The 13875-nt window shown below is 36.7% G+C and overlaps 1 protein-coding gene across 8 annotated transcripts in view; it reads left to right on the forward strand.

The window, feature by feature from the left end:
- Window positions 1-13809, forward strand: part of snx9b (sorting nexin 9b) — a 26992-nt gene extending 13183 nt beyond the window's left edge. For 2 of the 8 annotated variants that reach the window (XM_079888564.1, XM_079888566.1), the window contains exons 5-20: window positions 268-339; window positions 1889-2051; window positions 4082-4117; window positions 4875-5013; window positions 5869-5950; window positions 6127-6252; window positions 6328-6445; window positions 6527-6657; window positions 6742-6848; window positions 7068-7171; window positions 8310-8387; window positions 8713-8789; window positions 11376-11465; window positions 11693-11807; window positions 13018-13109; window positions 13198-13809. In XM_079888564.1, the coding sequence (XP_079744690.1) occupies window positions 268-339; window positions 1889-2051; window positions 4082-4117; window positions 4875-5013; window positions 5869-5950; window positions 6127-6252; window positions 6328-6445; window positions 6527-6657; window positions 6742-6848; window positions 7068-7171; window positions 8310-8387; window positions 8713-8789; window positions 11376-11465; window positions 11693-11807; window positions 13018-13109; window positions 13198-13245 (1578 nt within the window). In that variant the 3' untranslated portion in view covers window positions 13246-13809. The remainder of the gene's footprint in view (window positions 1-267; window positions 340-1888; window positions 2052-4081; window positions 4118-4874; window positions 5014-5868; window positions 5951-6126; window positions 6253-6327; window positions 6446-6526; window positions 6658-6741; window positions 6849-7067; window positions 7172-8309; window positions 8388-8712; window positions 8790-11375; window positions 11466-11692; window positions 11808-13017; window positions 13110-13197) is intronic. The other 6 variants (XM_079888565.1, XM_079888568.1, XM_079888567.1 and 3 more) reach the window with 3 other exon arrangements.
- The last annotated feature ends 66 nt before the right edge of the window (window positions 13810-13875 follow it).

Genomic DNA, 13875 nt, shown 5'->3' on the forward strand with positions numbered 1-13875 from the left:
AATGTGTCATAAATCAAGTGGACGCTGATGGTCAAGTTGCGGGATTGTGTATTAGTCAGCTCTCTGCTTTCAAAACTATTTGATTAATAATATATATCTCGAACTGTCTCTATTTTAAACCCTTCAGTGTATGCGTGAAGGTGTCAGCCGTGCCTCTGCTATTGAGAAAATCAGTGGTTTGATGGGGAAGATCTTGACTTTAGTGTCATATCAGGGTAACCCTTCCCTTTCAGGCGCTTTATGATGATGTCACGTCTTTCCCCTAAGGTGGATGTAGCTCAGCCGGAAACCCCAGTCGCCCCAGTTCCCCCAGGCTTCTCTTCCACCTCACCAGATGAGGTACCCAAAATTAATTTGGCATGATGGACTCAGAGGTTCAATCCTGGAGCCCTCACTAACAAGACCAAAACATAAACACCCTGTTTTTGGGGTCTGAATGCATTTAGATTGAATCAGACCCCATTGATCTCACTACAAATCACACATCAATCAAACTGATCAGCACTGTTTCAGCTAAATGGTCACATCACAGTTTGCCAGCTTTTAAAACATAAATGCAATGATTTAGTCAGATAGCTACTTCTGATTTATGTTGCAGATTTTGCTTACAGAAATATATTTTAAATTATTTTCTGTTCATGTGTTTGTTGAACTGAACTAAAAGCTGTTCTGTTATCAAGTTTTTAAATGATCTAGACTGCTTTTTGAGCCACTTGTACTGGCTTCTAACTGATAAACCGTATTCATGAGCTCAAAACGTGCCGTCTATTGAATTAAGTTTCTCAAATAAGCAAATGCTCTTTATTACATTTTTCATTTACATTAGCAGACACTTTTATCCAAAGCAACTTACAGATAAGGAAGAAAATAAACATTTCATAATTCTAGGCACAGATGAATCCAATCCACTTAAACACACCTAAACACTTTCTAGTCTTTCGCAGCATGGTGCTACATTCTCGATGCATGATGGGGTTTTTGCATGAGCAAATAAGTAGAAACCAAACAGATAGTGTTGGACTTTGTCTGATGCATGCATTTCTGTTGTCGACTCGGGTAAAATAATGATATTTGCAGCTATCATTTGACATGCATTTGTCAGAAATCACTTGTTGTGCTTAGAGTTCCTCAAATGTGGTGTTGATTATGACGGGATGATAACATGAATGAGGTCTGGATGGTGTGTGTATGTGTGGGCGACCAGATGATGATTCGGAAACACAGAGCTTATGGTTTCTTTCTCTGTGGCTCTGGGCTTTTGTGTCACCAAGGCCAGCCAGAGGTCCATTGAGAGTCAATTGTTCAGTGTTGACTAGTCAAAGCATCCATCAGGAAGGTAAACATCACTTTCTATTCAGCATGTCCATCTATGTACGCATATTCCCATTCCGTGGGCTTTCTTTAGAAGTCCTTGTATCGACCGGCATCTGAAAATAGCTGCACAAATTGTGTTTTTCAGGCTAATAGTAACAACCAAAGGTTATAAGAGCACTTATCATTGGATGTGAATGGGCTTTTTTCCATTTCTTTTTTCTTTGGAAAGTTTTACAGATAAAAAGATCTTTTCACTGGTAGGCAGGGAATGGTCATAAATGCATGTTTAACATAAAGGCAAACAATACATGTGGCTTGTGTTATGAAAGATTGTGTGCATGTGCATTTATAATGTATACAATCTACAGGTCAAAAGATCGTGTGGCTGACCTCAACCAGCTGAACATGATTTAAATGAACAGAACCACTAAGCTGCTTTTCCTTATGTTTGTGACAGACTTCTGCTATGTCTGAGGCCATTAGTGAAAATGCTCCTATTTTAATGTGTTTTGTTTTTTTACCAATTATGATAATTGAGGTATTGTAAAATTGTTGTTCTTTTTCCTTCTTTCAGACAAGTAATGGTAATGACCCATGGGCAGCATTTGACAATAATGCCTCTGGGGGGGTTTCTAATAACTGGCCAGCTCAGCCTGAGGGCACAGAGACGGGGAAAACCAGCAGCAATGCGTGGAATTCTGGAGGACACGGGCACCCGCAGGCTTACCAGGGTCCAGGTAACAACTCGAATTAACCCATGTTTGATCGTTCAGTCTAAATTATTGGTTCTCAGACGTTTTGACTCCAAAGCGCCCTGTTGTCCACAACGAAATTTGAAAGCCCCCTAGCCCTAGTTTTGTTTTCAGATCAATTTTAATCTGTGGGATCTACGAGTAATAAAATGTAACTCAAAGAATAATTAAAATTCAGGATTGCTGAAGTATTAAAAGCTAAATGTTAAACTCTTTTTAACCAATGAATTTACATGACTCATCCAGTCGTTCGTCATTTCGTGAATAAGAGTTAGGCTACAGTTACACAACAGCAGTGTACTCAAAAATGAAAACAGAAATTACTTTGCGTACAGACGACAAAGTTGTCAAAGCGATCCCCGTTCACACGGATCCGCAAAAACTACTAAAAATGCTGTATTATGCATGCCAGACGAGGTTAGAATTGGAATTGGTGATGTTAGAATTTGGCATGAGTAAATAATGCATCTCTGCATCATCACGGAGGCGATAATTGTATCGTTTTCATAAACATTGTTTTTTCTTATTTTAAATCAAGTCGTACTTGGAAGTTTGCTTAGACCCCTTAGTGGTTAAGACCTACCACTGGTCTAAACAACTGAAACTAGAACATAAGCAGAATGTGATTCTTTTCCTGTGTATTTGGGGGATTCTGGAGACAGTACAGATAGGAGGACATAAAATTAAGGAGAGAATTGAACCTGTGTGTCCTGCAAGAGTGCCAATACTCAACAACATGCCAGGACTGTGTGCTCTAACTGTTAGGCCACAGCTCCAACCTGAATATGACAAAAATAGGGAAAAAAGTCCAAAGTATCCAAAAGAATATGATAAGATCTGTTCAGCTAGACTGTGATGTTTAGGGTTCACATTTTTCTTGCTATGATCTATCCAAAATTTCGCTCTTAGATTAAACTTGTAAGCTCAAGCTGTAGTGATGTCTGAATCATTTGCTTGAATGGGTTCATGGCCATGAATCAGTTGAACTGGTTCACAAATATGTCTTAATGGATGTTATATATTGTAAGTAAAAATTTGCAATGATTTCATTGTCTCTTTCTCTGATTTAGTCCTGTTGATTATATCCTAATGGAAAACTGAACACCACAGTCACGAGGCATAAATACTTACCATAATGTTTATTCCTCCCTGGGAGCTGTTACATTCCTCTTAAAGGGTTTCAGTCCAGCATATTTAGAAAACAGGAAGGCTCTAGCCAAAGTGCTGTATATTGTGTTACATGGATGTTCTTGGCTGATTCTTTATTACCCAAACAACTTACAAGAGAGGAAGAATGCATTAATGGAACAAACTAATAATACACAGTAAATTCTGCACAGTATGTTAAAGTTGCATAAAATGCACTAATGAACAAAACGTTTTGTGCAAAACCTTCTTAACTCTTGGCAGTCAGATCATATAAAGAGGTACAAAAGATGGAAAAATCACAGATATTACTTTAGGTTCATGCGACACCAGAAGCCAATTTGCTTTGTGGAATATGTAGTATTCAGTATGCATTGTTTTTATATGAAAGTATGAAAGTTGTTTACAACTAGTTGTGGAAAATGTGGGCGTTGTTTCGTGATTTCATTTATGACTTTGAGTCATGTGTTAGGCTAAAGTTTGCCAGTGATGTCATCTCTGGAAGATCAATTGTTTCATTTTGGAGTCATAAGGAGCTGAAATTCAACTTTTCCAGGCTGTAAAATGAAGCTTTTTCAAGTTTCTTCAAGACAAACAGAGTGTGTAGATTTGTTTTGGAGAGGTTTTCCCATGAACACTGATTTATTACCACAAGCAAGATGTCTCTTTCACCGAATTACTTCACAAATTTTCTTGGAATTAAATATGGTTTGATTTTTACCCTCAGTGCTTGCACAATCCGTTTAATAGTTTTAAATGGAGTGCACATTAGTTCACTTTAGAATATGTAGAGCTGATATTTATTATGAAAAACAAGCTTAAAAGATTTATTTCATCATAACAAATCATCTTTTCCTTCTTTTCTGAAGACATATACCCCTACCCATGTCTTATTGACCTCTCAGGTAATTCATGAAATTCATGTAAGGACTTTGATGTGGGTTTTAATAACAAGCTGCATGAGCTCAACAGTTGTGTATGTGTATGAGTGTTTGATTTTAAGGGTTTTTCTTGCTGTGAATTTTGTTGTGTATTCTTTAACTAGAGTCCCCAGTGTGGCTAACTAACATATTGAAACTTTTTGTTGTTAAATAGTCACATTAAAACGGACTTAGAAACTTTTCAAATGAATTTAGTGTATAGATTTTATTGTTTTACTGTTGTCAGATACCCAGACTTTCAATCTTATGATAATGAATATCCATCATATAAAAAGTTTATGATGAAATTAAGTCGTCACCTTTATTTATATAGCGCTTTATACAAAACAGATTGTTTCAAAGCAGCTTTACAGTGATAAACAGGAAAAATTATGCATTTCGGCTGTTGTTCAGCTAAAGTCAGATCAGTGTTGATTCAGTTCCGTTGTAAAGATCATCAATTATTAGATTAGTTCATTTAATCTATAAAGCAATTCTGGAAAAAAGTCATCATCCAGCTCAGTTCAGTTCTCATACAATAGTGTCAGTACAGTCAGATCAATAATATTGTTGAATATTATTTACAGCTGTGGCTCCACTACTAGACCAATAAAGCTTTGTCAAAGGTTAGTTAGCATGTCTGATTTGTCCTGACTCTCGGGTTTGGCTTACTAACGCCTGGTTCTCACAGTGCTTTTTTAGTTTGAAGTATGTTTGAAGTGTGTCTAATGACTGTTTATAGGTGCAGAAGACGATGAATGGGACGAGGAGTGGGATGACGTAAAGTCGTCGGGTGGCTATGCTGAATCTGAGGCTGGAGACGGTGGCGCTATGAACAGAGGCGGAGCTCATGGTTCATCCATGAAAATTGCCCTCAATAAGTAAGTCAGATGATTGCACCACATAGATTGGACACACATCCAAGAGTCACATAATAATGCACATAATAAAGCAAACAAGATGCACACAAAACTGCTCAAATTAACTTATTTTACACCATATTTATTTTAAGTTTAATTAAAATATTGAAAAAAGATTTTTTTTAGAAATTTAATTGGAACTTCCACAAGGAGGAAGTAACACTTCTGTTTATCTCCCAAGTGTGCATGTTTATCACCCAATGCTGATAATCTCAAAACAGCCACATTTCATTCAGTAATACAACCTGAACAATATATCTGTCTATGACTACCAGTGTTGGGGAAAGTTACTTTTAAAAGTAATGTGTTACAATATTGCGGTACTACCTAAAAAAGTAACTAATTGCGTTACTTAGTTAAAAGTAATGTGTTTGGTTACTTTAGTACTTTTTGTCTGTTCCTGCACACGCATGAGTGCATGTCTAAGTGACTACATTATGAAGAGATTTTTTTAATTAGTAGTTTAAAAGATGTTTAAGCAAATTAAACAAACTGTAAAGTAACGTGCAGTGCTTTTAAAAAAAATCAACTCAAATATTAATGTGTAAAATTTATAAAGTAACGAGTTACCTTACGCAACACATCAAAAAGTAATCTGATTATATAATGCATGTACTTGTAATGTGTTACTCCCAACACTTTTCACTGCTATTTTATTTAAAAATCGTACTGTAAAACATGTTTTCCAGTTGATGTGCTTTTTCACAGTTTTCTTTTATGCTTCCTGGATTCCAATTACTGGTTTATTAATTTAGCAATTTTATTTTTTGATCATTTCATGCTTTGTCCTTTGTAAGCCGCATCTTCTCTTTGCAGATTCCCTGGCTTCTCCAAATCAGGTCCTGAGTTGTACCTGCTGTCCAAACAGGCCGTTAAAGGAACCAAGTTGCCCATTTATGTAAGCCACTCATTTAATGTGCCATTTATTGTATTGTTTCTTTGACTGATAATGCTTTTTTTTTTTTTTAATTGCTACTAAAATGGTATTCGTGACTTCATCAAGGCTTGTATATACTGTATTGTATTCTGTAAAGTAATTATCTGACATGAATATGTGTATATACTATGTTTCAGATTGGAGAAGTTGGGCCAGTGTGGGCGTATCCAGACTATCAGCTGGACTGTGTTGTCGCTGACCCTAAAAAGGGCACCAAAATGTACGGCCTCAAGAGTTACATTGAGTACCAAGTCACGCCTACCGTAAGTACAGAAACAATCATGTTTAAATGAATAGCTTCATTCCAGCTGATGTTTTCTCATGCCATCCTTTTGCAGACCACAAACAAGCCTGTCAATCACAGATACAAGCACTTCGATTGGTTATATGAAAGACTTTTGGATAAATTTGGGTCGGCGATTCCAATCCCCTGCTTGCCTGATAAACAGGTGACAGGTGAGCACTTTTCATTACCCATTGTTCCCTGTAAAGAAGTTTGAAATTAAAATGAGGTTGATTAATGCCCCCTTTTTTAAGGTCGATTTGAGGAAGAGTTTATAAAAATGCGTATGGAGAGGCTTCAGGCTTGGATGTCGCGAATGTGCCGGCATCCGGTTGTCTCCTGCAGTGACGTCTTCCAGCTGTTTCTCTCCTACAAAGATGAGAAGGTAAGTGTGGTTCCATCTTTAATCTGAATTTGTTGCAAAGCTGTTGTTGTTGTTGCAGTGTTTTATCACACATCTGTATTACAGGACTGGAAAACGGGAAAGAGAAAAGCAGAAAAAGACGAGACTGTCGGAGTCATGGTTTTCTCCACGATAGAGCCTGAGGGACTGCCAGACCTTGACATGACTGAAGTGTAAGTCTTACTGCCCACCTTAGGATCACTTCACTGATGGAAAAATCCAGCTTAAGATGGCTTCTAGCTGGTCCAAGAGGCTTATTAGCTTGATCTATTGTAAGTTTGACAAACTCAAGCTGATATGATCAAGCAGCTGATTTGGTGCTTGTCTGAGATTGCCTTCCAACTAATAATGAGCAACCTCTTGATGGTGATGTTCATCTATGTTGCCTTCAGAGAGCAGAAATGTGAGCAGTTCAACCGTTTCACCAAGACGATGGACGACGGTGTGAAAGACTTGCTGAACATAGGAAATGAACACTGGAAACGCTGCACAGGCCGTGAGTATCACTCCTTATGACACTTAAAGTTGCACTCTGTATATGAAAGATTATGATTTTTTTCTTAAAGAAATTAATACTTTTAATCAGCAAGGATGCTTTAAATTAGTATATATATTAGGGGTGTAACGGTACATATATTCGTCCCGAACCGCACGGCAAGGATGTCATGGTTCGTTGCATGCAGTCGCCCGACGAATGCATTCAGTCACAGGCGATCCACACTCCAATCCAGACGCGTGCATTAATGCAACGCTGTTTGCTACCAGTAAAAAGCACAGAAAAAGAAGAGACAATGATCAGTATATTTACATCTCTCAACCAGTGTTTCAACTGCGGAAAGATATCAATAAAACAGCTTGAGAATATTATCTCATGTATCATTACATGTATCTCAGGCATTTAGTGTCGACAGCGGGTTAGTTCGCTAGAGAAATGAACTCTAGACGGACGCATTTTGTATTTGCACTATATTAGCCTATTCATTATATTTACTTAATCCGTTAGTAATGTCTTTATTATTTAATGTATGTTTAAATACATTTGTCATGAAAGCAAGTTATGACAGCCACTGTGTAAATGGTTATATTTAAAAAATGAATTGGAGTAGAAAATTAACTTTAATTCGATTTAGAAGTTAATACAAAACCTGCCTTATGTGCAATTTACATTACGTGTTTTTTTGTTGTTGGTTTTTTAGTGTTAATTATTAAATCTAAAAATAATGAATTTAATAATTTGGGTGCTGTTGTTAATTGTAACCTTTAATATTATATTAATGTGTAATTAAGGGTTCCCCAGATATTTTTCAGCATTAGCTAAGATAGTTTTTTATCTTAAGAAAATTAATTATAATATAATTTATTAATTAACTAAGCTATTTATCGAACCATCATGTTTGTGTACCGTTACACCCCTAATATATAATGTGTGTATATCACATTTCATTTAACAGGGAAATTTGCCTCTTTTTCAACAAAGTGACAGTTTCTGATATTTTGTACTTTGTTCATGCTTCATAGTTACTGTCCAAACTATATTCTGATTGAGTGTGTTATGATTTATAAAAATCTCTACAAATGAAATATCATACTCAGGCTGATTAGTCTTATTTTCCGGTTGTGCTTGTTTTTCTCAGCCCTTCCAAAGGAATATCAACGCATTGGCAAAGCTTTCCAAAACCTGTCCTCCGTGTTCATCAGCAGTGGATATGAAGGTATCAGAAACTATTCGGTTCCTCTTACTAAATAAAGTCAATGAGGTAAACATTTTTCTCTGTTTACCATCTGGTCTAGTTCTGAGAAACACCTTCTTGTTCCCTGTTAATGTTATTTAGCTTCTTTTATTCCCCTGTACCAAGCAACTTTGTAGAAGTAGTATATTATTTGCCTCCCTGATAGATTAGACAAGGGCTCTATGGTGATGAAGCAGGATCGTCACCTCGCTTGAGATTCAACCAGCAGTCTTTGTGTTACAGTCTAGATGTTCAACTTTTAGTCTGTTTTTATTATCCTGAATGTGTGGTTGTGTTTGACCCACAGGAGAGGCTGCGCTCACAGACGCGCTGACGGCAGCAGGAAAGACCTACGAAGAGATCGCTCAGATGGTGGCGGAGCAGGTATTGAAACCCTTGAATAGAACACTGTAGAACGTCTCAGTTCGCTCTTATATCAGGAAGTTATGTATCTTAACCTCTTACGTGATAGGGGAAACGTAGCTGTCTGGTGTCTATGTATCAAAACATTCTTGGCAACCAAGAAATTACACTACCGTTCAGAAGTTTGGGGTCGTGATATTTTTTTTATTTTAAAAAAAAATATTGTTACAATTTAATATAACTGTTTTCTATTTCAATATATATTAAAATGTAATGTATTCCTGTGATGTCAAAGTTGAATTTTCAGCATCATTACTCCAGTCTCAGTGTCACATGATCCTTCAGAAATCATTCTAATATGAAAACATTTGCGCTTTTTAATATTTTGGAGGAAACCAATACATTTTTTCAGGATTCTTTGATGAATAGAAAGTTTAAAAGAACAGCATTTATTTGAAATAGAAATATTTTGTTACTTAAATGACTTTATCACATTGGATCAATTTAAAGGGATAGTTCATCCAAAAAATGAAAATTGTCGTTATTTACTCACCTTCGTTCCAAACCCATAAGACTTTTGTTCATCTTCAGAACAAAAATGAAGATCTTTCTGTCCCTCCATTGACAGCCTAAGCAACTGACACTGTCGCTTCAAATAGTAGATAAAGAGATCGTAAAACTGATATGAATCAAGCGGTTAGACCACATTTTCTGAAGAGACTTGATCGCTTTATATGATGAACAGATTTAATTTAAGCTTTTATTCACATATAAACATTGATCAGCGTACATAAACAGAGGCTCAAACGAACCTGCTTGACATGCGAGAACAAACCTCACTGGTTCTTGCTAAAGCTCAAACTTGCTGCGTAACACGAGAATGAACCTCATTGGTTCTTGAGAAAGCTCAAACGTGTTGCGTAACACGAGAATGAACCTCATTGGTTCTTGCTAAAGCTCAAACGTGCTGCGTAACATGAGAATGAACCTCATTGGTTCTTGCTGAAGCTCAAACGTGCTGCGTAACATGAGAATGAACCTCATTGGTTCTTGCTGAAGCTCAAACGTGCTGCGTAACACGAGAATGAACCTCATTGGTTCTTGCTAAAGCTCAAACGTGCTGCGTAACACGAGAATGAACCTCATTGGTTCTTGCTAAAGCTCAAACGTGCTGCGTAACATGAGAATGAACCTCATTGGTTCTTGCTGAAGCTCAAACGTGCTGCGTAACACGAGAATGAACCTCATTGGTTCTTGCTAAAGCTCAAACGTGCTGCGTAACACGAGAATGAACCTCATTGGTTCTTGCTAAAGCTCAAACGTGCTGCGTAACACGAGAATGAACCTCATTGGTTCTTGCTAAAGCTCAAACGTGCTGCGTAACACGAGAATGAACCTCATTGGTTCTTGCTAAAGCTCAAACGTGCTGTGTAACACGAGAATGAACCTCATGTCTCGCACATCAAGCAAACATGCTTAAGCTTCTGTTTACCACAACTGATGTGTGAGTTGATGAATGTGAGTTTATATGTGAATAAAAGCCTAAATTCAATCTGTTCATCACATAAAGCGATCGTATCTCTTCAGAATATTTGGACTAAACCGCTCAACTCATATGGATGGATTAGTTTTTATGATCTCTTTATTAACTTTTTGAAGCATCAAAGTGGTAGTTTGTGGACTGTCAATGGAGGGACAACAATCTCAGATTTGATTAAATATATTAATTTGTGTTTCAAAGATGAATGAAAGTCTTACGGGTTTTCAACGACATGAAGGAGAGTAAATGATGATAGAATTTAAATTTTTGTGTTAACTAACCCTTTAATGCATGCTTGCTGAATAAAAGTACATCTTTTATATATAACACATTTTTTACTGACCCCAAACTCTTGAACAGTAGTACATGTACGGTAATTTCAAAATAAACCCAGACAGGATGATCAGGACCATGAAAGCTGCTATATAGGTGAAGAAAGCCATAGTTGTGTGAGTGTTCATCCTCTGCCTCAGACCCGTCCACAATCATTTAGCCTTGTGCTATTCAACTTCAACGGTATCAATGAATGAAAAATGCAATGAATGAAAACTTGGTTGTTGTTTGGCCTCCAAACTGTGATTGTTGGAAGGACTCGTCTGGTAAGTGGTCCTGTGGCGCCAGTGTAACATTGAATATTTTTAGAGCTCTGTTAACCCTTCATGTGATCCAAGGAACATGTCTATAAAGATATGAAGTTTAAAAATACAGCTGAATAACAGACAGATACTACCTGTAGTGTATTCATGTTCACACTACAAATGCAATGTTATATGCGTTTCTGACTTCCTCTGAATGTGAACTTTTTTACAACTGTATTTAATGCTGACTTAACTAAGAGTCTAGTTGTAAGGGAATTAACTGTTTTAGCTAGCTATTTTCTCTCACAGTTAATGGTTGTTTTTCTCCAGTTGAATTCCAATTCGTGTCTGTGAGTAAGAGCGCATCCGTGTGTGCGCATACACGTGTTCGAGTGACGTAAACCTTTCGTGAGCTGTTGAATGAAGTGACCCTGGGTGTGTTTGTGCGCTGTCTGCTTTAATCATTTATTTTTGTCTGTCTCTTTCTAGCCTAGGAAAGACCTTCACTTCCTCATGGAAACCAACAATGAGTACAAAGGTCTGCTGGGATGCTTTCCTGACACTATTGGAGTTCACAAGGTAAATGAAAGAACTACTACTCTCACCATGTCTCTTTTCATTCTTATAGACACACTGTTTTAAAACCTAGTGAGCGTCCCGACCATCATAGAACCTCGTAAGTGACCTTTTAGAAAGCTCACTAGGTGTTTGAACGGCCATTGAATCTATGAAAAGAGGATGGGAGCACAGAAAATTGGAGAATTAATTCGGCTTACTTCATTTTGGGGCGTCTTTCTCTTGCACAGGCTGCCATAGAGAAGGTCAAGGAAGGCGATAAACTAGTGGCCGCCGGTAAAATCAGCCCCTCAGATAAGACCACCATGTCTAAACGTGCCAGCACCATGTCATACGCTCTGCAAGGTATTGTGACTTACTTGCACTGACCCCAAAAATCATTTTACCACCTTTAAATGTGTGTGTATATATAGTAACTGAGGTGTGGTTAATCACATGACTAATAACAAGTTTGATGTGAATGGTTTTCACAAGTTGGAGAGTCATAATTACTATATTAGAATATATATATTAGAACGCTGGAAACTCTCAATAGAGATAAACTAGAGTTTAATTACAGGGTTCTCACGGGCCTGGAAAACCTGGAAATATTGGAATTTCTGCAGTGTGATTTTCAGACCAGGACATTTTTCTTTATTCAATATACATTTTTCTGTATATGCACAGTTCAAATGTATGGAAAAATTGTAGACATTTAACATTTTTATTGTATATTGTATTTTATCATACTACCTGCAATTGTGGAAAATGGATTGTTATACTGTATTTTACTGTATGTATGCATTACATATTTTATATACACAGTACAAAATCCTATATTTTAATAAATCCTGTAAAACTCTTATGCTCACCAAGGCTGCATTTATCTGATCAAAAATACAGTAAAAACAGAAATATTATTACAATGTAAAATAACTTTTTTCTATTTGTATATATAGGCAACTATAATCTATTCCTTTGAAGTAATGATTTTGAATATTCAGCTTTGCCATCAGTCTTCAGTGTCACATGATCCTTCAGAAATTATTCTAATATGCTGATTTACTGCTCAAGAAACTTTCATTATCATTATCAATGTTGAAAAACGTTTAATATTTTGGGGGGAATCGTAATAAATTTTTTTCAGGATTCTTTGACAAATAGAAAGCTCAAAAGAACATAATTTATTTGAAATAGAAATCTTTTGTAATATCATAAATGTTTTACTGTCACACTTGATCAATTTAGTAAGTATTAATTTTCTTTCCAAAAAATTGTAATGACCCAAAACATTTGAACAGTATTGTATATTATTATTATTATTTCTCTCTAATGTAATTTCTTTTTTTTAGCTCTATTGTAATTTGGGGTTTGTGTGAATCTCAGTCTGGATATACGTTTTAGCATTTTTCTACAAATAATAATTTATTTAAAAAGAAAGAAAGAAAATCCTGTGAATTCATTGGACAGAAAGAGTGTTAACCCAACACGACACACAGGCATCTGTGATCAAGCCTTTATACACACAGCTGGAAACTTTTACATGATGACTTTAACACATCTGTCCTCTTTGCAGCGGAGATGAACCACTTCCATAGCAACCGTATCTATGACTACAACAGGGTGATGCAGCAGTACCTGGAGGAGCAAGTCAAATTCTACGAGATGGTAAAGTGTCTAAATGACAGTAAAAGTTACAGAACGTCCATAATGTTTGGATATGTTAAAGCCATTAATATGGTGTGTGTTTTGGCAGATTGCAGAGAAACTACGACACGCTCACAGTCGGTTCACAACTATGTAGCGGTGAAGCGGCCGTCCGGAAGCTGCCTCGTTCTCCCTTCGTTTTCTGTTCCTCTTACACGATTATTCTTGCTCTGTTTTTTCTATTTGTGTTACTTGTGTCATGATATCAGTGCCATAAAAATATCCTGTCGATCTCAGGCCAAAGATAGTGTCTCAGAAAGCATGCTCCTGCGTGAAAACTGGCCAAGCTCAAGTGTTTTTAAACAGCAGCTGCAGATTGTCTAAAGAATCATATTATATGGGGGCTTTAATTATTATAATTGTCTGCTTGTTAATTTGGATGTTCCACATTTTGTTATGACCCTTGTAGTTTTGATATAAGATAAATATGAACATGCATTGAAAGAGACATAATGTAATGTACTACTTTTATACAAGTGATCTGAACATATACTGGTGCCATCTTTTGAACTATGAGGCTAAGCCTTGTTTCATTGTGCCTTCTTTTGTATAGACCCTTCAAAACAACATGCTTTTTATCCACTGCACTTTACTATGGCCTTTGAGATGCATCATCCTGTTTGTATTTGGCCAAAAACCACCCAATCGTTTTCACTAGATGGTCCTGGAGATGATTTCAGGAGGGCTGGTCCTTTTTCCCCATAAGAGACATTGCCATTAGTTCTTT

This window comes from Squalius cephalus (assembly GCF_949319135.1).
Source record: "Squalius cephalus genome assembly, chromosome: 12".
In the NCBI taxonomy this organism is placed as follows: Eukaryota; Metazoa; Chordata; class Actinopteri; order Cypriniformes; family Leuciscidae; genus Squalius; species Squalius cephalus.